General features: G+C 46.9%; 2 protein-coding genes across 2 annotated transcripts in view; one reads left to right on the forward strand and one right to left on the reverse strand.

Moving 5' to 3' along the window:
• Uck2 (uridine-cytidine kinase 2) overlaps nucleotides 1-26,829 on the forward strand; it is a 64,448-nt gene that overhangs the window by 12,283 nt on the left and 25,336 nt on the right. The window lies entirely within an intron of this gene.
• LOC130874937 (DNA-directed RNA polymerases I and III subunit RPAC2-like) lies at nucleotides 24,250-24,534 on the reverse strand. Its single transcript, XM_057770515.1, has one exon. It carries the CDS (start codon nucleotides 24,532-24,534, stop codon nucleotides 24,250-24,252), a length of 285 nt encoding a protein of 94 aa, XP_057626498.1.

Consider the following 26,829-nt stretch of genomic DNA (forward strand, 5'->3'; position numbering starts at 1 on the left):
ATTTGAATGTTGATCGTGTGCTGGGGTTCTCTAGGGTGTTAGGGCATCGCAGTGCCCGAGAGAGCGGCTCTGACCCCAGGGATCCTGGCTCCAGGTCTTCCCTATTGTATCCAGCACATGGTTTAATTCCTGGTCATTGGGTAGGTGCTTCGTGAGCATCTGTTAAACAGGACTAGGTGGGACCCCTTAAGTCATTTGTACCTATAGAACATTGTACCTGTGATTGAAATTTCAGGATTTTGGGTGCGGGTTCATGCCTTGCATCCTTTGACCTCTTGCATGGAGCTGGCTTCACTGACTGAGGGATGGTGAGTGCCACACGTGAGTGGCAGTCAGTGCTGGGCAAGTCAAGAGGAGCCGGAGAGTTCATGGCTGTGGGGAAGCTTTTCTAGCTGGATTCGAATATAATCACCCAGTCACTGGGTCCTGCTAAAGCCATTGGTTCCTAACTGCGCCTTTCTGTATGATATGACTGCTATTGACCCTGGGAAGTGTGTCTCTGGGCTCTAATTCCCGGCTGCATGCCAGCTTCCTGCCTCTCACTGTTCTCTCTGTTGTCTCGTGTATTCATTCTTCCTGGGTATGGGTCCTGCTCAGACGCTCATTGACTCACCACATTTCTCCCTGTCTAGAGTCTGTATTCTCATTTGTCAGTTATTTCTTGTCCCAAGGCTTTTCTCATTTATTCAACTGTTACCCTGCATTGCTGCTCTATGAATGAGAAATGGGATCCTGCTAATCCTTGCCGGGCTTCCTTACCACAGACTCGCTGTCCCATCTGCACATTCTCTCCAGCCACGAACAGGAGGACACTTGGCTGTCCCCTCCGTCAGTCTGCAAATCCATGTCCTTCCACATCCATCCAGGCCGCCCATTCCATCAGTTCCACTTGGCCTCGTACCCTGCTCCCATCGTTTCCGGACAGCATGACTCTCCAGTGCTGACTTCCCAGCCGGCAGCCTGGACTACCTCCAGAACATTCTCCACATTGCTGCTGGAGTGATCTTTACACAAATGCAGCTCTGACCCTGCTCGTCACTCCCGGGGCATTCTTTGTGGTTCTCCGTCTCCCCTCTCGCCCTCAGCATTTCCTCCCCACTAAGCCGTAATTGTAGTCTCTTTACTGTCTGTCCTTTTGCACACACCACACCTGTCCTTTCCCACCCTAATTGCCAGCTCACCTCCACACCTGTGTTCTACATTCCGCCTCCTCTCTCTCCCAGCTGGGTACTTGTATTCATCCCTTAGCGTCCTCTTCAGCTGTTCTTCCCTTGCTTGTGTCTGCCACTCCACTCAAGTCTGAAAGGGGATTCCTGTCTTAGGGGTTTCTTCCTCTGGTCTGCTAATTTTCTCAGCAGAAAGTTGGAGTGCGCCCTCTCATGTCTGTATGGGGTAGCAGGTGCTTGGGCACCTGAGAGTGTATTCAGGTGTCCCTTCTTGTTTTATGTGGAGTTTGTCTGCCCCTGCCCCCATTCTGACTCTCAAATTGGAGGTCTGAGAAGTTAGTCTCACATGCCAGTTCTCGGAAAAGCCAGCTTTAAACGGACCCCGTGTCTGCAGCAGAAACCATAGCTCTTCTGTTGAGTACTTGGACAGATGGTTGAGTTTCAGGAAGTTGTTGGCTCTTGTTTTTTTTGAGGTGTGGCACAACCTTTGACTTTATTACAAAGAATAACCTTTTCCTTGTGTACTCCTGTCTCTCCCCGCCACTCAACACACACAGGGTTTCAGCTCTAGCTGTCCTGGAACTCCTTTGTAGACCAGGCTGGTCTTGAACTCGGAGAGCCGTCTGCCTCCGCCTTCAGAGTGCTGGGTTTAAAGACATGTGACACCATACCTGGCTTGTTTTCACTTTTAAAATACACTTTATTTCTATTTAAAACACACACACACACACACACACACACACACACACACACACACACACACGGTATCTCATGCTTTTAACCAGCGCTTGGGAAATAGGGAGGCAGATCCATCCCCATCCGTGTGAGTTCAATGCCAGTTTTGCTCTACACAGGAAGCTTCAGACCAGCCAAGGCTATATATAGTGAGATCCTGTCTCAACAAAACTATAAAGTAATAGAGCAAATCTCCAAACAACAACAACAACAACAGTGAAACTTAAACACCACAATTTCTTCCTCTTTTCTTAAAAACATAAAGTTCATGGCTTTTTAAAATTATGTGGTGCGTTTTTTTGTTTGTTTGTTTGTTTGTTTTGTTTTTTAAGATGGTTTTTATGTAACCCTGACTGCCCTGGAACTCACTCTGTAGAGCAGGCTGACTTTGAACGCAGAGATCCGCCGGCCTCTGCTACCCTACTGCTGGATTACCACCACACTGCTTAGGATTATGTTTTGTATCTGTGGTGTGAGTGTGTGCATGCACACGCGTGTTTGCTCATGTGCCACAGCATGAAGATGGAGTCCAGAGGATAACTTGGAGGAGTAGGTTCTCTCCTACCATGTGTGTCCTGGAGATCAAACTCGCTAGGCTTAGCAGCAAGGGCCTTTACCTACTGCATCTTCTTCCGGTCTATCTGGTTTCTTTTTAATCTCAGGTACCCCGTGCTCTTGTAAAGCCCTGACCTAGAGAAAAGCTGTGAAGTCCCTTACCACTCTGTCTTAATTTTCCTTCTCTCACTGACACTACCTAAAGTTGTAATTTTTGTTTATTGTCCCTTTCCTTTTCCTAAGTATGCCCTGATTATAATAGCATTTATTTCCTGAGCCCTTACTATGCTGTCTTAGGGGTAACATCTGTTAACTCTATAACCTCCCCAAGCCCCAGGAGGCGAGTTGCTGTACCGATCCCCAGTTTTCAGAGTTCAGTAACCACCCCCAAGTCCCGTAGTGAATGGTGGTGCTGGATCCAAAGCCGTCTAGCCTAGCCCTAGAGTCTAGAAAGCTGACTGATTTCTGGAGCTCCAGCACAAGCTTGCTAGGGGCAGTGTAGTTCTGAGCTCCCTCATAGCTGGCGCCAGATTCAGAATGAACAGGAGAATACCACAAGCGGAAAGCAAAACTAGGAACCTTCAGCACCGAATCGGCCATGTAAGAAGGAGTGTGTGTTTGATCTCTGTTCAGCTCAGAACTCACAAGTCTCTAGTGTGTGGGAAGATGAGGAGAATCGTTCTTATAGTCTTTGGTCCTTGGTTACACCCTGCTGTCCCTGTACCTGTCACAGAGTCTGTGTTCATCATTATCACATCGCTGTGACCAAAAAAAAAAAAAAAAAAGTACACAAAATGAACTCAAAGGAGACTTATTTTGGCATGCAGCCTCAGACCTTGGCCGCTGGAGTCTGTTGCAGGCAGGGCCCATGACAAGGCAAAAGAGCATCAAGGGAGAGATTGCATACTGGTGTGAAGAGCTGCTTCCTTCCTAATAACCAGGAAGTGGAGGGGATGATCGGCATCAAGATGGAGTCACAATGACACCCCTGACCTACTTACTCTTTATCTACCTCTTAGGTTTTTAAGGGTACCCCCCCCCCCCCCGGATCTTATGGCTGGTCTAGATCCTGTGATCCTCCTGCATCCACTGGCCAGGTTATGTGGCTGGTTAGTGGGGTTTGACATAGTTTCATGTATCTCAATATGGCCTTGAACTCACTACACAGCAGAAGGATGACCTCGGTTTTCTTGTCGAGTGCTGGGTGTGCACCACTATACTCAATTGTAGGTTTGTACCTCTCCATATCACAGTTTATGGGCTGCTCAGAATGGAACTGGGCTTGGTGTATGATATATTCTGCCCACCGACTGAGCTATATCCCCAGCCTATACCTTCTACATTTTTCCGTGGTCCCAATAGATTATCAAAATTGAAGAATTAATCTGGGCTAGGCATGGTGTCACAGAAGAAGTGGGTGGATCTCTGTGAGTACTGAGGCCAGCAAGTCTACATAGAGTCCCAGGTTAACCAGGGCCACACACTGAGACCCAGTCTTAAAGAAACAAAAGCAAGCGGGGCATGGTGGAGGATGCCTTTATTCTCAGCACTCAGGAGGCAGAGGCAGGTGAATCTCTGTTGAGTCTGAGGCCAACCTGGTCTACAGAGTGAGTTCCAGGACAACCAAAGATACAGAGAAACCCTGTCTCAAAACAAAAAACCCAAAACAAAGCAAGCAAAAACCCAAACCAAAACAGCAATAACACACAAATTGATTTTTTGATATGATTAGCTTCTTCAGGATCTTCCCATCTTGAGATCTCCAGGAAGGGGGAAAAGGAGGTAAACGTGGAGCTGGTCACCATGATTGAGACTGTAATCAGTCTCGCCTGTAAACTTCCATAAAACCCAGCAGGACAAGGTTCAGACTGGCTGCTGGGTGACTGAACGAGCAGAGATGTTGGAGGGAGGTGCTCACGCTTTTCAGATGATCTATAGTGGAGAACACAGGGGTGTTCCCAGCAAGTTATCCTACCCAAGTAGGGAGTAAGGAAGCCCCATTGTATAGCCCCTGGGTCAGAAGCACAGGCCATGCAAGTTGGGGCCTGATTTGAGCATCTGAGGTGGAGGAAGTCTCATGGGCCCAAGTCCTTAAACTGCAGATCTGATTCTGTCTCTGGGTTGGTTTCATGAAGGCGGAGTTCATTGCAGTGCACCCAGCTGGTCCAGTGGAGAGTTGAGCAAAGAGGAAATACTCTATAGGGAGTCCGGGGGGGACGGGGGCACTAAGGTGTAGACCTCAGGCTTTCCTCATTGGGTCCTTTCATTTCAGCCAGCTCCCGCCATATATTTGCATCTTCCTTCACCCCGAGTGCTAGGATTATAGGTGTGTACCACCACACCCCTGTGTACTGCTAGGGTCAAACCCAGGGCTTCTTGTGTGTTAGGCAAGCACTCTTAGCAACTGAGCTGCATTCTTCTTAGTCTTTGTTTTGTTTTTTTAAGTGGGGGTGACTGTCTCACTATGTTGCCCAGTCTGGTCTTGAACTCCTACTTCAGCCTTCTGAGTACCAGCCTGCCCCACATCTGTAGGGGAAAAATTACCATCCCTGGGAAACACATTTTCTCTTCCTCTTCCTCCTTCTCCCTCCTTCCTTCTTCTACTTTTTCCCTGGGGAATCCTGTCCCTTGAGATAGGACATTGTCTTGACTATGCAGCTATCAGCTGGATCCTAGCTTGTTTTACATAAACTATATGTCAGTTTCCTTGAAATTTGGAAAGCGTTTTGGCCTCATCAGAAAAATCCTGTCGGGCGCACTGCTGCAGGTGCCCACGCTCACCCATGTTCTGGTGTCTGACAGGAATGTGGTTACCCTGTGAGGAGAGTTAATGTCTAGAATAGCTAGCGTAGCCCTTCTGGAAATTTGAACATCCATGTTATTGACTGTTGGTCCATTTCCTGTTGTCATAAGCAAATGCCCGAGACCAGGCAATGTGTAAAGAGAAGGGCTTATTTCCCTTGCTGCTTTGAGGCTTGGAAGTTCCAGGCTGAGTGACCCCCATCAGTTTGGTCACTGATGAGGGCCTCGTGGCTGATGGTGCCACGCTGGAAGCTTGTGTGAGAGACAGGAAATCAAAGAGGATAGAAGGTGCTAGGCTTTCTCTCTGTTCACATATTCTCACAGGCATTAACCAAGTCCCGTGAGAACTACCGCAATCACTTGTGAGAACAAACGCCACTGCCAACTGTAGATCCCACCTCTTGTAGGCCCCACCACCTCCCAGTGCTGTGCTCCTCAGGGCCCAACCACCACCTGCGGACAAACTGTCTCTAAACAAGAGCTCTGCTGACAGCACCTGGGAGGGGACTGGCCCTGCACTTGTTTTCACTCCTGAAGGTAGACAGTTAGATTATCGGGGGAGGGTTCCACAGGTGAGCTTCAGGAAGGGCCAGTTGTCTCTTGAAGCTGCATGTTGAATTTTGTTGAACTCACAGGCCTTGCACCCCACCTCCCCAGTGCTGGCGTCAACTAGGACCTATATTTTGATTAGGGTTAACAGGGTATTGTCTCTTTGGGGAAAAGAACCTCGGACACCCGTTTGGTTATGGAGTTTGTGTGTGTGTGTGTCCAAATGTTTATGCTCGCTGCTGTGTTTTTGAAGTAAGGTGAAGACCGGAGAGGGCAGTTGGGTAGCAGCTGTTGACATTGCAGGGCTTGGTCAGTGTGACACTGTGACTGATGGTGTCCCCCTTTGAGCCTGATGTCAGAGGAGAAGCTGTCAACCTGGCATTATTTGGTTGGTTATTTTTATTTTCTACTGCTGCCACAGCCGTGTATGCATGCACATCATTAATAATTCAGTGACAATGGAGAGGGGTGAGATGCTTGGGCAAACATTCTTGCTACTGGGCCCCCATGGTGGAAGGGAAATTGACTCTTGAAAGATGTCCTGACCTCCAAGCGCGTCCTGTGGCACCTATATATACCCCTCACATAAATAGCTGATTATTTATTAAAACAAAAAGGATTACTTTTGTAATTACAAAAAAGGAATGTGTGTACCACTCATCCCAAATTATAAGGAGGCTTGAACATTTGAAGGCAGCCTGCCCAGTCTAAAACCCATCTCAAGGGATCTGAGCTGATGCTCTGTTGCTGGTGGAGACACCGTGACCAAGGCAACTCTTAGGAAGGAAAAGATTTAATTGGGCACGATTTACTGTTTCAGAGGTTTGTTCCATTATCGTTGTGTCAGGAGGCATGGCGGCAGGCAGGTAGACTTGGTGCTGGGGAGGTGGCTGAGAGTTTGATGTCTGGATCCACAGGCAGCAGGAAGAGAGAGACAGAGAGAGACAGAGAGAGAGACAGAGAGACAGAGAGAGAGACACTAAGCCTGTCTTGAACACTTGAAACTCCAAAGCCCCAGTGACACTTCCTCCAAGACCACACCTGCCAACTAGGCCACTTCTCCTAATCTCTGTCCAGTACTGCCACTCCCCAATGGCCAAGCATTCAAATCTGAGCCTGTGGGGACCTTTCCTATTGAAACCAAATCACAAGGTAAAATCTGAAAGGGGCTGCACATAAAGCTCAGTGATATAGTGCTTCATCTAGCCTGCACAAGGCCCTGGGTTCAGGGGCCCAGTAAAACACAAAATGTATGGATGTCACTCACCTTTAATCCCAGCACTATGATGGCAAAGGCAGGTGGATCTCTGAATTATAGGCCAGTTTGGTCTACTTAGAAAGTTTATACCATCTAAAGCTGCACAGTGAGACCATGTCTAATCTCTTGAAAAAACTTAAAAACAGACAGCATGCACACTTAATGCACACGTGTACACACACCCGCACACACACGTGCGCACTGTCTTAGTCTGCCAAGCCCTAGGGTAATGATCTTGGTCAGTGGTACTTGCTGCGTGTCACTTTCCACTTCTATAAAATGGGTTCCAAGTCAGAGCTTGCCTCTGTCATGAGGACTGTGAAGATTATGTAGCATAATGCAGGGAAGGTGATTATGAGTGGTTGCTTGGTGCAACAGCAGCAGCATCATTAGACATCATATCATGATGATGATGGTGGTGGTGCTGGTGACAGATGGGTGATGTGGTCCTGGTGATGCCCGGCATGATGCTGTGAGCTACCCCTCTTGAGAGCCCTGTAACCCCAGGTCAGCAGTCCTGTTTCCTAGAGAATTACGTTCACCCCTTCTGGTTATTTCTCCTTTTATTTATCCTTGCATTTCAAAACAAACAGCTAAAATGTCATTTCTCCATCCCATATCTGTATTAGGCAGTTTTATTGACTTCTTTACAGAAATCGGATTAACTGATCCTTCACTGACTTCTGTCCTTTTTCCATGTCTCCTGATGTAATTTTGTAGGGGTTTGGTTAAATTGACAGTATTTACATGCTTATGAATATTTTAACTGTTAAGCTGAATTGAAAAAGCAAACCACAGGGCTAGAAAGACCAGTCACTTGGTGTTTAGGAGCACAAGGCTGCTCTTGCAGAGGCCTGGGATTCCATTCCCATCACCCACATGGCAGCTCACAGCACCAGTTCTAGATGTATAGTGCCCTCTCCTGGCTCCTACAGGCACTGCATACATACAGTGTAATATACATACAGGAAGGCACACACTCATGCATAAAATAAATACATCTTTTACAAAGCAACAGCAGACCGGTATTGTAGGGTCTTGTGGACAGATGGGAGTGAAAGGACAGACTGCCATGGGCTATGGCCGCTGAGGTCTACCTGGTGACTTTTTCTCTTAGGTGCTTATGCTTTATATCTCCTTGTTTTAGCTGGACTTTGAAGACTTGAGAGGTTTAGCGTCTTTTGTAAACGTGGGTCTCTCTACGTAGCCCTCCTGTCTCAGTCTTCTGAGTGCTTGGACTACAGTCACGTGCCACTATGCCTAGGGAGGTTAAACTTCTTGAAGAGACACTGATGTTTATGAATGTGTTTGCGGTAGAAAGGGGTGCTCAGCAGCAAGTCTGCACTTTTTTGAGACCAGCCGCCTTTCTGAACCTTATCCTTAAACTGAGGCTGTCTGCTGTTCCTGGGCTGTCACATCTTTTAGAAAAGGTGATGAGGTCACAGGGAAGTAAGCTCAGGATTGCCCAGTTGGCTGTGGTCCAAGATGAGCCTAAATGTGGGGAAAAGGCAGGTGGGTATGACTGGGGAAAGTAAATACAGATGCCAGGAGGGAACAAAAGAGGTTTTTAAAAGCTTGCTTAAGAGTTTGTCCTAGTGAGAAAACCAATATTGACCTACTCAGTAGTTTACCCATACAGTGAGGGAAGGGCAAGGGTTAGGAGCAGCCAGCGCTTGTGGGTTTCTTGAGCACAGCTCTTTGCCAGCAAACCAGACGGAAGCGGTCAGGTGGCAGAGGCCTGGGTCTGGGAATCTGAAGTAGAGACCAACCCTGTCATTGCATCATGTGGAATTGTGGGTTCCTGGCCTGGGAAGTGAGTGGGGGACCCATAAGGAAAGCAGGCTTTGTGTAATTCAGTCCTGAAGGGATCTGCCACCCTCCTCCCAAGGGTTAGATGAGGTGGGGCAGGCCAGGGCAGTGGAGCTGGGGAGAAGAGAGCCAAGCTGGATTTCCCTGAAGAAGCCATGCCAGACACTAATAGTTTGACCCTAAATGACCAGATCCATCAGGGGGCAAGGAGCAAGGACGCATATCTGCTGGAACAATTCTTCTTTTTCTTTCTTTTTTCCTGCCGTTGCCCCTAAATGTTGGTGTCAGGGAACAGGGAAACCAGAAAAACTAGAAAAGTTGCTTTCATTAAATTTTTAAAATTGTATTTACTATATGTGTGAGAGGGTGAGCACCCATTTACTCACCCTTTGAGGTCAGTTTTCTGAACCATGTGGGATTCAAGGATCCAGTTCAGACTGTCTAGCTTGGTGCCAGGCAGGCAACTTGGTCCACGGAGCAATCTCATCAGCCCCAAAAGTTGGCTTTAGACAGGAAGGTCTGGCTCCCGGGTGGATAGCAGGGGTGTGGCTCGGCCTAGCCTTTCTTGCCTCTGTTCTTTTTGGTGTCTTTCATCCAACCGCAACCAAGTTTTGCTGAGTAGCTTTTGGCAAGGCCTTGCCTCTAGAGCTTGGTCACCTTCCAGGTAAAGTAGGCGTAGTTAATCACCTATTCCTCATGCTGTCTGCGTTAACAGGTAAGGTGGTTGACTTGGTGACTCCAAATGGCTTTGTTTTTTTTTTTTTTTTTTTGGTTTTTCAAGACAGGGTTTCTCTGTGGTTTTGGAGCCTGTCCTGGAGCTAGCTCTTGTAGACCAGGCTGGTCTCGAACTCACAGAGATCCACCTGCCTCTGCCTCCCAAGTGCTGGGATTAAAGGCGTGCGCCACCACCGCCCGGCTCTAAATGGCTTTGAATAATGAGAAGAACCTGATAACTGTGTGTGTGTCCTTCCTTACAGCTGCACTGAGCAGCTTTGAGAGTCCCTTTCAGGCTATGGAGCCTGCCGCCTGTCTCTTCTGAGACCCAGAGCACCTGGGTCATGCACCAGTGCAGGGCAACAGGATGGTTCCTAACGGCCTCACATGGGTTTAAATTTTTTCCCCCGTCTCTGGCTTTTCCCGGTACACAGCCCCGTGTCTTTGTCTCACCTCCCTTTTTGTGTTCGAGTCTTTTCAAATCTGGGTGTGGTTCTTAGTGGTGACCTTATAGCCCAAGCCTAGATGTTCAGTGCCTTGTGGTTTCCTTTGAACATTCTGGAAGGTCCTTTTAATAGAGTGACAAGGATCAAAGCCAGGGTAGTAAAGTTGCTGCTGCTGATTTTGTAGAGCTGCGCCACCTCCCCTGTCTCCCCGCTAATGTCTCATCTACCAGCTTAAGTCGTCTTCTGTACCCTGGGTGAGGGAGGCTGGAGCTCATCTGTGCTAGACAGGTACTCCACTGCCAGCCTACTCTTTGTTTCTGTTCTCAGGACAAGGTTTTACCGCACATCCCTGACTACTGGCATGATGGAGTTTGCTGTGTAGAGCAGGCTGGCCTCATATATATCAGGCTGGCCTCAAATTTACAGAGATAGTGCTGGGAATAAAGGTGGGGCCACCATACCCAACAATCATTTCCTGTTTCAAGCTGTCTTACTCTAGAGGGAAAACAACAACAACAACAAAACACCCCAAAACATTGCTTTTCCCTGGGATGACAGATGGTGGTCAGACAGGGTCCGTCTGGCTCTGTTTAGAAGTTCTTAGCAGCAGGACTCCGTGGCGGGCATTTGCAAAGTTTCTGAATACAGTTCACAGAACACCACTCCTAGTTCCTGCCTGGATTGCTTGTTATTTTACAAGAAAGATGGACCCAAAATAAAACATTTATATATAGCAGCAGGTCCCGCTTCCTCACGTCTTGCTGCAGAGTGGCACCCATAGCCAAACACGTCTCAACAGTAACAGACTCCAGCATGGCAGGAAGTAAAACTGTCTTACATATATATTCAGTCACTTTTTTTCCTTGCAGGCTCCTTCTGTCCTGCCTAGCCCACATATCGTCTGTGAGCTGAGTTGCACATTCCAGGGTTTCTGTGGGTGTCTGAACAAATGCAGGGCCAGAGAGTGTGTGCAGTGGGAACAGCTCTTCCTTACCATTGCTGGAGTGGGGCACTGGGACGAGGTTCAGAGAAGCGAAGCCAGTCTGCTCAGCTTCTGCATGCCTGGTGCAAAACTGGTTCCTCTGGGGTATGTGTGCACACACGTGTGTGGTGTTGTGTGCCTCTGTGGGAGGGTCTGGGGGTGATTTCTGGGGCTTAAACCTAGGACCCTGAGCATGCTAGACCGTGCCACTACCAAGCTGTACCCCCAGTCAAAATCTCTGGTTTCTGATCATCTTTGAAATGGAAGAGTATCCTGCTCATGGTCACCTGGTGATATGAGAATAAAATGTGAAAATTTAGAACCATGAAAAATTCTCCATAATAAAGTGATTATATATGTTCTAGTGTAGTATATTGTATGTATGTGTATATATGTATGTATATATGTGTGTGTGTGTGTGTGTGTGTATAAACAAACCTAACTCCAAGGGTGCTAGAGTCCCTTAAATAAAGTGGTATATTTGCAAATAATCTATGTATATTCTACCATGTACTTGTTATCTTTTAAAAATATTACATTTTGTTTGTTTGTTTTGTGTGTATGTGTGGAGGTCGGAGGACAGCTTGTAGGAGTCAGTTCTCCGCTTCTCTCATGTGGGTCCTGGGAATTGAACTCAGGTCATCAGGCTTAGTGTGGCAAGTGCCTTGGTCTACTGAACCGTCTTACAGGCCCCACCATATACCATGTACTTAAAAAAATTATCTCTTGATTACATATAACTTTTAAATATAATAGAAATACTGTGTAAATAGTTACCTTTTTGTTCGTTTTTTTGAGACAGGGTTTCTCTATGTAGCTCTGGCAGTCCTAGAACTTGCTCTGTAGACCAGGCTGCCTCTCTCTGCCTCGTGAGTGAGTGCTGGGATTAAAGATGTGTGCCACCATGACTAGCTTGTTTTTGTATTTTTGAGACAGGGTATCACTGGTAGACAGGTAGACCTGGCTGGCCTGGAACTGACAGTGTAGACCAGGCCTCTGCTCCACCTGCCTCTGCCACTGAGTGCTGGGATTAGAGGTGTGTACCACCATGCCCAGCTTTTTCTAAGCAACTTGTAATGGGCTTCACTGTAGTGACTTTTAAATTTAAATAATTACTTATTAGGACTTGGTATTTTCCTAGTTACTTTTCTACTGCTGTGATAAAGTGTCCTGACCAAGGCCACTGTCAAAGAAATTCGGGGCTCACAGTGCCAGCAGGTCGTAGAGTTCATGACCATCATGGTGGGAAGCATGGCCGCCAGGCAGGCATGGTGCTGACAGTAGCTGAGAGCTTATATCTTGAGACGACCACAAGGGAGCTAAGGGGTGGGGGGCATGTGATTGGGACTGATGCTCCTAAGTGACACTCTCTCCAGTAAGGCCACACCTAATCTTCCCCAGAATTCAAATTTAGGTGCCTATGGAGGATATTCTTATTTAAACTACCACACATTTTTTTTTTTTTTGGATTTTCGAGACAGGGTTTCTCCGTAGCTTTTGGTTCCTGTCCTGGAACTAGCTCTTGTAGACCAGACTGGCCTCAAACTCACAGAGATCCACTTGCCTCTGCCTCCTGAGTGCTGGGATTAAAGGTGTGCACCACCACTGCCCGGCTAACTATGTAGTCTTTTATTTATTTATTTATTTATTTATTTATTTATTTATTTATTTATTTATTCATTCATTCATTCATTTATTCATTCATTTATTTATTTAAGATTTCTGCCTCCCCCGCCACTGCCTCCCATTTCCCTCCCCCTCCCTCATCAGCCCGAAGAGCAGTCAGGGTTCCCTGCCCTGTGGGAAGTTCAAGGACCTCCCACCTCCTTCCAGGTCTAGTAAGGTGAGCATCCAAACTGCCTAGGCTCCCACAAAGCCAGTACGTGCAGTAGGATCAAAACCCAGTGCCATTGTTCTTGAGTTCTCAGCAGTCCTCATTGTCCGCTATGTTCAGCGAGTCCAGTTTTATCCCATGCTTTTTCAGACCCAGTCTAGCTGGCCTTGGTGAGTTCCCGATAGAACATCCCCATTGTCTCAGTGTGTGGATGCACCCTTCGCGGTCCTGAGTTCCTTGCTCGTGCTCTCTCTCCTTCTGCTCCTGATTTGGACCTTGGGATTTCAGTCCGGTAGTCTTATTTCAGATCTTTCTGCCTCGACCTCCCTATAGCTGAGTACCCCACCCCATTGGCTCTTAGTCTGTCATGGTGTTGGGGATAAAGCTCAGAACCTTATAGGTGTCAAGTGTTCTGCCCCAGAGCTTCCACCTCCGGAAGTCCCGGTTGGTGCTCCTGTGTATCTTTATGCTGTAATTGTCAGGGAGTGTCGTGTAAAGAAGAGAGACTTCGGATGATTTCAGTCAATATTTTGGGGCTGTGACACACGATCATGACAAATTGCATCTGCTTGCTTTGCCGGGACTGAGTTCACTGTTAACCTTCTCAGCTCTCGGGCTTCGGGCTTCCTCAGTGGAAGCTGGAAAGCTTTAGTCGATAATTAACTTGGAACGCACTCCCAGAGTGGATGTCATTCCGCTGGCAGCTGCACATGTTAACTGGGACAAGTGTCCCGTGTCAGAAAATTAAGGGTACGTGTTAACGAGGGGCCCTTGACGGGCCCCGGGGTTTCTTTTCAGGTTTTGCTAACACATTGACACTGGAGATTACTGGGAGGCGCTATCATGTGCTTCGGCCTCACTGCCTGTAGAGATGATTTAAAGATCTCTGGGAAGCATTCAGACTCAGGGCACCCATGGCTCACAGTTACTCTGCTTCTTACACCTGCCCTCCTGACGGAGCCTGAGTCAACCAGAGTCTTAGTGAGGAAATGGTCATATTCATCCCTCCCTTTAATAAGAGCTTGGGTGTAGCTCAGTTTGGAGTTAGGTGATTCTGCTCATATCTTTAGTTTTGTTCCTCTAAGTAACTTGTGTTAAACGTCAAAGAGTGAGCTTTAACGTTTTAAAGTATTTATTTAGTGGGCGAGGGTTTATACAGCATGGGCTGATCTTAAACTCGAGGCTCACCTTGCCTAGCATGCAGGAAGTCATGGTTGGGTCTCTAGCACCACGTAAAACTGTGTGTGGTGGTGCACACCTATATAACCCTAGCAGGATCAGAGATTTAAGGTCATCTTTGGCTACACAATAAGGTAGAGGCTAATTTGACCTACATGAGACCCTATCTCAAAACAACACATACACCAAACAAACACAGAAAAATCCCATAAATTTATCATAAAACTAAGGCTGAAAAGATGTGTCTTTCTAAGTTGCCTGGAACATGACCTGTGGTCTTTGACTCCTATTTTTTTTTTTTAACTCAGCTTGTCAGAGTTCATCAAGGCATTCATTGGACAGTGAATTAGTCAGGATTCTCTAGAGGAACAAAACTAAAAGATATTAAATATATTATATCAGGTTATCAGAGTGGCTTACAGGCTGTGGTACAAGTACTCCATCAAGGGCTGTCTCCTGATGGAAAGGCCGAGGGCCCGCTAGTTGTCCAGTTTACCAGACTGCATGTCGCACCAGTCAGTCTGGGGCCAGAGTCCCAGGGTAGGCCTCGAGGGCAGCCAGTTTTCAGCATGTGATGGTCGCAAAGGAAACAGAACATAACACTAGTGGAGAAATGGCTCAGGAACAGGATGGGTGAATTTGCCAGTGACAGCGCAAGCAGGCGAAAAGCAACCACATTCTTGGCCAACATATCACGAGAATAGTCTATAGCCCAGTTGTCAGTGTTTCTCCACTCTGAAACCCTGAGCTGGGCCCCTATAGTCACAAGGCTCTCGGCGCTACTGCCCTCCAAGTTCCTTTCTAGGATGGGCCTTTCCACATTCTTCCACAAGACATCATGGGCAGGCCTGCCCCAGCAATATTTGGAATCAACCTGTCTTAGTTACTGCTCTGTTGTTGTGAAGAGACGCCACAGAAGAAAGCATTTGATGGGGGTGGCTACAGTTTCAGAGGGTGGGGATCATGGTGACAGGGAGGCAGACATGGTGCTGGGAGCGGTACACAGAGGTGAGAGACGAGACGGAGAGAAAGAGAGCACAAACACGCTCCAGCCTAATAGTGACTCTGTCATGTGGTTCACTCATACGCAAGTCCTCAGTGGAATACAAAGTATACAGGTTAAGGAGAAAAAAAACACCAGGGAATTTAATGTTGGAGCCTTGGTTTGTGTTGAAAGCGATGAGGAGAAATGGGATTAAAGGGAGCAGTGCTCTCAGGATGAGGCCCCATCCAGCTAATCCTGCAATTTAGGAAAAGAAAAGTAATTAAGACAGACATCCAAAGGTGTAAGGTTACCTGACTTACTCCCTGGCAAGCAAAGATGAGTAAGACCATAGACAACTGGTGAGCGGGCCACACGGGCCACACAATACCGAGTGCAGAGCCACAGGGAAGTACCACGCTGGGAGCAGATGTGCTGGGTGAGGAGATGGGAAGGCAGGTGGCCAGAAAGAAGGTGATGACAGCAGGAATTAGCCAAGATGCGGAGGGTGTGGCCAGGCATGGGCAGGGTGGCGCTGGAGACAGAGCTGGCCCGATGGCTTGGAAGGCGGTGTGTCTTCACACTCAGTGTGTTGCAGGAATTGGAGACAGGCACAGCAGCTGGGGGTCAGTTAAACAGACATGGGCTAATAGCACAGTGCTTGAATGATGTGCTGTTACCATTGTCAAGTGTTCAGGACCAAGCGTCTAGAATCGGCTCTCTGAGAAAGTTGGGGATGAGCATGGGAGTAAACCCGAGAAAAGTTTGATCCTTTCAGACCCCTCCAAAAACAAGATACTCTATTAGGCTTGTGTGTGAGGGAGGGATTTGAAGAGCCATTAGCGTCGATGGAGTGTTTTAGCCAGGACATGCGGTACACCACAGACAGCCTGTGTGCTCTATCCTGAGGCGTGAGGGGCTCGTAGTTTCTGCTGCATTGCAGAAAGCGAATGGAAGCATGTGGCAGCTCTGAGAAGCTGACCAGGTCCCCCAGGGCTGCCTGGCCGTAAAGGATGGAAACAAGGATTTGTGTGTGGTCTGCCCAGCTCTTCCTCCAAGCCCCGTGCTTCTGCGAAGGTGGGTGTGTTAGCAGTACCCTGAGTGTCCTGCAGCGCGGCTGGGAGTCCCTGTTTGCCCCATGGCAGCTTTGCTTACATTGGCTCAGTTTGCTGACAGGTGAACAAGCAGGCAGCTGCTCAGCTTGGTCTGGGATCGTGTCCTGGCAGAGAGTGGCCAAGTCCGAGGAGATGTTTGCAGTGACCTGCTCAGGGGCCATTCTTACAGACCAGTGAAGCAAGGAAGCCTAGGAGGCTGGGTTTTCTGGTTCAGTGCAGAGCAGTGGTAACTCCCAAGGGAATTGGGAGTATTTTATACCTTCATCATTCCAAGGTCTTCAGGGACTGTTGAGTTAAAGCGGTGAGAATATTGGCTGAATAAATCATAAATTAAATTCTTTAGACACAGCTTCTCTTAGAAAAAAATTGAATTAACTTTGTGTGTGTCACACATACTTGGTGGTCAGGGGACAACTTGTGGGAGTTAGCTCTCTACCATGTGGAGCCTATGGGTTGAATTTAGGTCATCAGGCTTGGCAGCAGGTGCCTCTATCCACTGAACCATCTAGATGACAGTTCTTGGGACCGTGGATTGTGTGTCACCTGAAGAGGGGCTGTGTAACTCAGTGTAGGGGCTGCAAAAATTGTGACGATAGGAAAAGGTTTCTGAAAGCACGGCGACTAAAAGTTAATTCAGAAATCAAATAGTTAAGGGATCATGGACGCTTTCGGCAGTTCCTTTAATGCAGCCTTAGTTCCAAATGCACAGCATGAGCCCTGCGCACTGCATTCTGCTGCTGAGACACTGGTGCCAGGCGGAGACGGTTGTTCCTTAGGAACTGCAGTGTTGTCACTGAGCGGACAGAGTTCTCTGCTCATGTAGAAACTTACTAGTTATGAACTTAGTATGAGCAACAAGGACAATATTCTCCTGCTGTCATCCCTCAGCATGTAAGTGTTAGATAAGTATATCTTGGATTGTGTCGTGTTGAAATGCTTAATTTTAAAAGTTGCTATTTGGCTTGCCGATTGGAATTTCTTAATCGTCTCATGACTTGCTTAGAATTCGGGGACAGTTGACAAATATCGGATATGGTATTAAACAGTTATCTGTCATTTTGTAATTACAGGATGGGGTGTTTTCAGCAGTGTCCATTATAGAGTAAAAGTATCTATTCTGGACGGCGGTGGTGGTGCACTCCTTTAATCCCAGCCCGTGAGAAGCAGAGGCTGGCAGATCTCTGTGAGTTCAAGGCCAGCATGACGTACAGAGCGAGTTCCAGGACAGGCTCCAAAGCTACACAGAGAAACCCTGTCTCAAAATAAAAACAAACAAGCTAAAATCTATTCTGAAAATTGTTGAAGATGGTCTGTCCTCCATTATCAAGTCTTGAACCAAGATTTATTTTTTTAAAAATTAAATATTTATTTTATATGTGTAAGTGTGTTGCCTACATGTGTGTCTGTATATCACCTGCATGTCTGGTACCCCCAAGTGTCAAAGGAGGGCTTTGGATTCCCTGGAACTAGAATTACTGATATTTGTGAGCCTTCGATTGTGCTGGGAACTGGACCCCAGATCCTTTGCAAGAGCTACAAGTGCTCTTAATCTAGGAGTCAACGCTAAAGCCCCAGTACGTTCTTAATTATTTGTTTGTTTGTTCATACACCCACCCACCCACCCAAGACAGAATTTCACCGTGTAGTCCCTTGCTACCCTGGAACTTGCTATGAAGACCAGGCTAGCCTCAAACTCACAAAAATCCTCCTGTCTCTGCTTCCCACGTGCTGGTATTAAAGGCATACTTGTGAGCCTGGTGGTGGTGACACACGCCTTTAATCTCAGCACTCAGGAGGCAGAGGCAGGCGGATCTCTCTTTCTGTGAGTTTGAGGTCAGCCTGGTTTACGAAGAGCTAGTTCCAGGATGATTAGGGCTGTTACACAGGGAGATCCTGTCTTGAAAAAAAGTGGAGAGGGACAAATGTGACTGAGATTTATGTTGTAACAAAAAGAATTTAAAACTACCTATTGACACTCTTCACCACTGTTTACAAATCGGTAAATAGCATCTAGGTTGATAACATTCTGATATTACAAGTTTATTTTCCTGGGTTTTTCTGTAGAAAGTTAAGAATTCTTAATGCAAAAACAAGCAAACCTATCCACTTCATTAGCATGCTTTTATCTTAACTTCAATGAGTGACTAAATTATATATTAGCAAGAGACTTGTTTTAAAATAAATCTCAATGTTGAGTAGTAAATATTTGATTTGTATCTGGGGGTTGTATAAAAAACTCTTATGTAAAAGGGGTGAAATAAGTTGAAGAGACCCGGCAGGACACCTGCTGCATGCATTCTCCAGGGTCGCTCCTTGTTCTACAGTATATTTAATAGCTGTGCGTTTTTAAGAACAAGGAGGTTAACCGAGTTGCATCATCTCTAACAGGGATAGAGGACTGTAGTGAAACCCACCTAAGACGACGCCCTTTCTATGTTTACTTTCAGCTTTTGGGGTAGGCGTTCCAAGGACAATTTATCCCTGCCATTCTCTCGTCCTTCCCTGTGGAGGAGACTGCCTGGGAATAGCGGTGACACCAGTGGCTAGCCTAAATTTACTGGATGTCTGGAGAAGGGACCTCTTTGTTCACCCTCCTCTCCTTCCTCTGTCGGAAGCTTGCTTTTTGTCCTTAGGTATTGTCAGACTTGGTTAACTCTCGCTGGTCTGTAGCATATCCTCTGTTCCAGCTCCCAGAGAAGGGACATTCTGTCCCTCTCACTCTGTATTGTGCCTGGAGCCAGGGCCTTCAGTGGTCATTGTTTTTACCTTGATGCAGGTCCAGACCCCCAGACTTTGATCCGTAGCTCTGCTGTGACTCCTTGCACACCCGTGATGCTGCAGAGCCCATGTCTGTCTCAGGCCGGGTCCCTCACTCTTGGAGTTGCCGTTCTTTTTTTGTGTGTATCCCCCTCCCCCCCACTGCCTTGTCTTAAAATCACGCCCCACTCTCGTAATGCCTCCCTTCTCTCTTGATGCCCGTGCTTGATCTCCACTGGAAGAAGTAGAGCCAATACTGCAAGGACTCCAGTGCACCTTCTGGCAGACGTGCAGGGTGTGTGTATGCAGAGTAAGTTCTTAATGTTAACTGAGACCTGCTCGCCGTTTTTTCACTCCCTGGTGTCTGTCAGTACAGTTAGACCTGTGACAACTGACAATGAGAGCACAGACTTTATTTAAAGTGCTTAATATTTTGCCAGGGACTTAAAACTGCTCTTGTTGAAGAAAAAGAAAATAAAGCTACTGTCTTTCTCCACTTGGTTTGTTAATAGCAGAACATTCATACACAGACGTAGATGCTCCCAGTTGCAGGACTGGCAGAGTCAGTGTCTGGCGAGGGCTGACTCTGCATCCCAGACATCGCCTTCTGTGTACTCTCACACCGTAGAAAGGCCGAGGACTCCCCTCACTCTTGTCTAAGGGCACCGATGGAATCCATGGGAACGGAGACCTCGTTACCTAATTACTTCCCAAAGCCCTTCATGTTATTAACATTGCATTGAGGATTAGGTCTCAACAAGTGAATTTGGGCCTGGGGGTGGGTTCACAAACCCCAGAGCCAGCAGTAACTTGTCAGACAAGCAAAGCAGTTGGCTCTGGCTTAGAGTATATGCCTGCACAAGACAGATGTCCCCTGCTTGGTCACCTCACATGTGGAGAGAGTTGGTTGGAAGGAGGCGAGCCACCGTGTCTAAACCCAGCAGACACATTCAGAGTCAGACATGGGTTTGCGTAAATCAGGTCTGGTTCTGCTGTTCTTATTGTTGTTTTCTCATTGTGCCGTCCCGTTTCCAGCAAATCCATACTGTCTCTTTTCGTAACTCCAGCCATTATCTGTTCACTTTCTGCTTAGCCGGATGGTAATTATTGGATGCCCTTGAGATCAAAGGGGCTCATCTGATGGAGGCCTTCAACGTTTTTATTCTTTTATGATTCCCATTTGAATCACCAGCTTATTGAAAAGCAGGTCCCACGTGTGGAAACCCTTGCCAAGTGCTTGACTGGAAAACGCTGGTCACCTGGCTCGGTTGCATCTGTCTCTTTGTTCTTGCGTCTTTTCTCACTTATTTGTTCTTTCGAGTTGGGGTCTTGCCTGTCTTTATAGTACAGCCAGGCCTCCCAGGTGCTGGGATCTCAGGTGTCTGCCGCACTCAGCTGCACAGCCCCTTAATCTTTGCTTTCTCTTCCTTTTGATTATTTAATCTTCAAGTGATAGAACTCTGGGTTTTATCCTGCCTCTGGCCCGGAGCTGTCTTCCCGCAGCCTGACAAGCAGTCTTGCTCTTTCCCAGGCATCTGGGGCCGGACACTGCTGTGTGCAGAGAGACAGCAGCCTTGGTGACCATAGGCGGGGCACAGAGCACTTGACCCCCATCTGGAACCTGGAGGTCAGCAGGACTTTCAGATGATGTGTGTGTGCACCCACGCGCATATGCACGCCCACGTGACCCTGCGAAGATCAAATGGCAAACTTGGGTGTCCTGAGGCACTGTCCACCTTGTTTTTTGAGACAGGATCTTTAGTTGGTCTGGGGCTTGCTGATCTGCCTATGCTAGCTGGTGCCGGAACCCCAGGGATTTTCCTTGTTTCTGCCTCTTCAGATGGGATAACAGCCATTGTACTTGGCGTTTTAGCAGGGTTCTTCATAATTATCCAACAAGCTCTTCACCTTCAGGCAATCTTCCCAGGCCTCAGCTGGTCTTCCTTGAGGGCCAGCACTCAGGAAGACTTAGCCTTCAAAGAAATGTCCTTGTTTTCTGAAGGACAGTTAGAGACTGGAATGTAGCAGCCCCTGAGGCCAGCATCCACACTGTGCCGACACCCATCGGTTGGCAACTGGTGGTTCTAGTGTCAGTTAGCTGCTCTTTGTTATTGCCGAGCGACCGTGATAGGGACACTCACACCCTTGCTGTTCCTTCTCCTGGACGCTGATGAGCATTGCATGACCTTTGCGGCCTTTGAAATCTGGAACAGAAGCCTGTTAGATTCGTGTGAGAACAAAAGATGCAGTTTTCCTGTCAGGAAAGTCGGTCAAGCATTGGTTTGATAGACGTCATTTATACTGCCTGGCTCTCAGCTGCCCCCCTGAAGTGGGGGCAAAGGAAATGTGGGCCCGCTGGTGCAAGGGGCATTGCTGAATAGTGCCCATGATGTCCTTGCAGTGCTCTAGCTCCTTAGGGCTGGGAAACCAAATCATTATTTCAGTACTTGAGGAACATCTCTCAGAGTACATAGAACAAAACAGGGGAGGCTGTAGAGGGTGACAGGCTATGTTGTGTGCTGGGAAACAAGTCGTGCTGGCCCTTTGCTGTTGAGTGTATACAGACAAGAATAAACAAGAAACTGAGGAACCCAGGTTGCCGTATCTGCAAGCAGTATCAGTTAGGGCTCATTTGTGTCTTCGCTGCTGTGTTAGGTGGGCCTCAGGGTTCCCTCAGCTGTGTGGGTTCCATCGGCATTTGAGGAGATGCCAGGGCTGGGGTGGGACCACTGTGGAGTGCTTCTCTAGGGTGTGCAATGCCCTAGGTTCTACCCATACCACTGACCAGAAGAATCAGATCAGACCAGGCAGGTTCATTATCCCAGTTGGGGAAAAACGTGTTCACTGTTACATACAGTGAGTTTACTTTCTGGTGACAATGTGTGTTAGGTTGGGGGACTGCAGAGTATTGCATGAAGAAGGGGACATTCTTTCAATCCAAGGATTTCTGTGGGGTAAGTGTAAGCTGTCATTGGAACCAGGTGCTATGCCCAGCTGAGGTGACAGGTGCATGCCACCACACTTTTTTTTTTTTTTTAAACATGGGTGCTGGTGACCAACTTTAGGTTCCCATGCTGGCATGGCAACCCCTTTACCAGATGTGCATCTCCTCCAGCCCCCCATGAGTTCATTTGTGTAGATAATATATACATTTCTTCTTCCTTTTTTCTGTCCCCCCCCTTTTACCTTTAAAATTTTTTAAATTGAGGTTTTAATATGTGGTTTTCCTTCAGTATCCATAGGTGATTTCAGGAGCTCTCTTCCCTTAGATGTTGAATTCTGAGGATGCCCAAATACTTTTTAAAGAAGTTCAGTCAGGGTGTGTAGTTTAAACCCTTCTAGATTACTTCCATGTCTAACAATGCTAATAGCAGTTATACTTAATTGTTCAGAAAGAAACGATGAGAACATGTCTGGGCATGTTTAGTGTGGGTCCTGTCTGTCATTGTGTGACAGGCTCTCTTTTTCTAGTGCAGACTGAAATTGAACTCAGGATCCCAAGTACTGGGCCAGTTGTCTGTCACCATTCCCAACTAGATCGATCCTATTAGAAAAAAATTTGTTCTTAGTTGAATATGTCGATATAAGACTCATGATAAAGAAGATCAACTGCGTCGTTTTATAATGTATTCTGAACGTTTTCTATGCTGCAGCAATTCTTTGCGAATGGCTTTTGGTAGCTCTGTATGTTGGGTTTGTCAGGCACCAAGATTTAATGGCCTCCCCTGGTGACCAGAGGTGGTGATACTAGCTTTCAGGCAATGGTGGGCATTTTCATAAGACAGACAGACTAACATAAACAAAACACACATACACACACAAAACACACCCACAGTTTTATGTATATGAGTATCGTCTGCGTGTATATATGCGTGCCATGTATGTGCCTTGTGCCATTGAAGGTCTAAAGAGGGTGTCAGGATTCCCAGGAACTGGGTTTAAAGATGGTTGCGAGATACCACGTGGGTGCTGGGAACCACACCCAATCCTCTGCAAGAATAGCAAGTGATTTTAGTCACTGTATCATCTCTCCAGCCCTGCCGAGTTTTGCTTGTTTTTATTTCCTTAGAACAAACATGTCGAATTGGAATTTATTGACTAAAAAGATGACCGCTCTAGCCTAACCGCTGGGCAGACTTTTTGGTGCTGGCTGCTGATAGCCGCTGAGGAAGTTTCCCAGGTGCCCTGTTGCTGGGGCTGCCGTGCTCTGAGCAAGCATAGTGCACAAGGGCGACAAACTGGGAGGACAGCCTTTCCCAGCATCGTCGTGTGTTCCCTCTTTTTTCCCAGGAGGATGGGCACACATCTGGTTTTATTGTGCGATCTTGTCCCTTCCCTCCCCACCCCATGTAAAGGAGAGATGGAGTTAAACCTGTTTCTCACATGACTCCATTCCTCTTTTCCATCCTGTTCCGTGTGGACAAGTCTTTTATATATGTCTGACAGGGGGCTGAAGAAGGGAGGAGAAATGAACTGTAAGCCTGAATGAAGTGGGGAGGGGAGGAAAGGAGGCAGAGAGAGCAGAGGTCTTTTATGCCTTTCTCTTAAAGGGAACTCACTGGTACGTTGGAGCCAGCCTGTGCTGGGCTTTTAGTTTGTACCAAGGAGCTAACACCTTAAGCGTCCCTCTTTAAGATGGGAGATTGGTCATACTGTGGTTGCCTCTTTTTAAAAATGAGACATTTGTTAAAGAATAAATCAGTTTAAAATCAGGAAAAGGTTACAGGATGAGAGCTCCCCAGCCAACTGTAGTTTCAGGGCCTTGGCCCCTGGCATTGTTAACAGTTATACAAAGGGTAACCAGATAGGGTTCCTGCCCAAGATTTATTTAGATAGGTAAGAAGCAGAGGGAGAAATGTGTGTGTGTATGAATGTGTGTAAAAGTTGTGATTAAAAGTTTGTCATTTTAAGACGCGTGGAGCATGCTGTGGCGTTGTTTGCAGCTGTCATAGCCATCTATCTCTAGAACTCGCTTCGCGTCTTCTCCAATTTAAGCGTTGCACCTGCTAATTCCTCCCAGTTCTCCCTCTCCCAGGTCTTGGCAATAATAATTCTACTCTGTTGCTATGAATTTGGCTACTGCAGACTCTTACAGTATCTATCATTCTCTAGTAAACAGAAGAGGAGATGTATTAGGCGAATACTCTGCAGGATTCCAGTAGTTGTGGGTCCACAGCTGTAATGGGTCCATAGCTAGATCCACATCTTTTCCCAGGACAAAGCATGCTGTGATCACTAACTCAAGATCTGGATTCTGCACCATAGTGAGGGTGGTCCTGCTTGTGTCCAACATAAGGGACTAGAATGTGGGTTCATTTCTGCTTGCCTTTTGATCTTTTTTGTCCTTTGTGCCAGCCTCAAACTTGTCAAGCACATGGCTGGCAGAGAGTCATGGCCTCTACCAGGCCTCTCTGAAAGACCTCACCAGTTGGAAGAATACCATGCATCTGAATGAGCAAATTAAATTTGATCTCTGAAGGATGGGTCTTAGTGTAACCACAAAATTCCACTTCTGGTTTTTTCGTGGTCACATACCCCAAAGAGTTTCCTAGATTATGGTCCTCTTCACACACTACAAATGTTGCACAACGCCTGTCTGTTGCAGCTGCCTGGCTGGTTTCCAGGGCTGTCTTCCTCTTGCCTTCAGTCATTGATTTTTGTCAATCCTGGTATTTTCCTCCCCAGATCCTGGTCCTCTTCCACCTCGGGAGGCTTGGAGGATCTTGGGTGATGCTGATAAAAAGGATGGAAATGTTGGCTGATTGTTGGCCTACACATTTAATCCCAGGAGGCAGAGGCAGGCCGGTCTCTGTGAGTTCGAGGCTAGCCTGGTCTACAGAGCTAGTTCGAGGACAGCCAGGGGGCTACATAAAGAAATCCTTTGTCTTGGAAACAACAACAACAACAACAACAAAATAATAATAATAATAATACAGAAGAGATGGAAATATGAGGACTAGTTAGTATCTGATTAGTATTTGATCTAACTAGGATCTAGTTAGTATTTGATTGCCTTATTTTGCTTAGCACAAGTTATCATTGAAGTTCTATTTATGTACAGCCCACTTTTGTTTACCTGTTTATCTATGGTCAGATGCATTACATCTTGGCTATTGTGTGGAGCGCTGCTGTGAACAGGAGTATATGCGTATGCGTTTCAACCTCTGCCTTAGTCTTTTTGGGGTACATATCTGTTAAGTTTTTTCCTTCTGCCCAGTAAGCCTCTCTGCAGGCGCAGTAATCCAAATAAAGCCAAATCAGACTGAATTAGGAAATGCCAGCACTCTTGGGTGGCCCCCCAGGAAAACGAGGGGGGAGGAGAACCGGAATGACAACATGTTTGTTCTCTGGGGGAGGGGGGCGGCTTAAGTATCCTGTGGGAGTGATCTTGACCCTCCCTGGGGAGGGGTTACCATTTGGTGGCCTTTCTCGGAGGTGGAGTTTGGACCGAGGCAGCTCCTAGTACCTTAAGTCATCAGATGCCATTAGACAGATCTAAGATGGATAAATGAGCAGAAATGAGACAGCTTTTTTTAGCTACACAGGCCATCCCAAGTCTTTAGAGAACACCAGTCTAAGAAGCAGTACTTGCCATTAGCTGCTGAGTCCAAGAGGCCTGAAGATTTTCCTGTGGGGGGAAGATTTAGTCTACCTGTACTGGCAGGATGAGATGATCAGTCCCTTGGTGTAGCATCCAGGAAGCTGATGAGGTGGAAGGCTGCTCTTTGCTGTGTGGGTGGCTTTGCCATACCCAAAGGCAATCCTTTAGGTGGAAGGTCTTTTGCAACCATGTATCTTCTTGGAGGAGCTATAGGATGCTGCAGGAGCTGGCATGTCTCTGTGTTAGAAGTTCTTTTGTTAAATGCCACACTCTCAGATCTGTAAAAGCACTTGAGAATTGGGTACCATTACCTGTTAGTTCTATTTAAATTAGACATATAAGTTAAGTTTAGACATGTATTTTACATGTTAGTTACAGCTTACCAATGCTAGTAAAAGTAAGAAGATTAAAAGGAATATTTTAGTAAGTTAAAGAATTTTGGAGGTGGAATGTCTCCTTGGTAGGCCCAGCACACATGGGTACTCTTACCAGAGATGGAGGTGAGGTCAAAATGGTGGCTACCCATGTGTTTGTATCTTTTTAGAGCTGTTGTAACCTGGAGTTTCAACTTTTACAGATCTTAAATAAAACACACGCATACACACAGAGAAATAAGACAAGCATACTATGGAAATAAATATATGTACACATGTAGACATAAAAGCATAGTGTGGTCACATTATTTTAACAGACAAATAAAACTTTTTTTTGAAACCTTGTCAGTTGACCAATTTATAATCTGGGGTAGGTAGGCGGCAGAAGCCAGGGAAGCACACAGGTGGTCCCATTAAGGATCAGATTAGCAGACACTGCAAGAGAACAGAGACAAACGACCAAACACTTACGGAAGGACGGGGAAAACTGGCCCCTTGTAGAAAACAAACAGCGAGAGAAGAGGGGATGGGGAGGGGCAGCGGGAGCGCAGCATCCAGAAACCATGGGCATATGGGGCCTTGTTTGTTTTACGTTAGGCATTAGTTAGATAGCCTCAATTTAAAAGGATTTTTGTTAAAGGCAGTCCAGGGGTGTTTGATCTGCCTTCGAATTGCAAGAGCCCATTCTTACAAGTCTGTGCCGCGTCTCAGGACTCAATGCGTCCACCATGATAAGACTCGAGTCAAAAACAGAGGGGTGTGAGAGATGTGTGGGCAGACTTCTCTGTCCCAAGCAATCCCACCTCAGGGAGGACCGCCTCGCCACTTGTGAGGACCGAAGCCTGGCGCACCCGTGACTTCAACAGACAAACTACAAACGTAGACGTATGGGGCTGGCACCAAAGACAAGAAAGATCAAAAGGCAAGCAGAAACGAACCCACATTCTAGTCCCTTATGTCGGATACAGACA

Source organism: Chionomys nivalis, chromosome 5 (genome assembly GCF_950005125.1).
Source record: "Chionomys nivalis chromosome 5, mChiNiv1.1, whole genome shotgun sequence".
Classification (NCBI taxonomy): Eukaryota; Metazoa; Chordata; class Mammalia; order Rodentia; family Cricetidae; genus Chionomys; species Chionomys nivalis.

What these genes read in the sequence shown, in the direction of transcription:
- LOC130874937 (XM_057770515.1), bottom strand. Translation starts at nt 24,534, where the DNA reads ATGACTGAAGGCAAGAGGAAGACAGCCCTGGAAACCAGCCAGGCAGCT.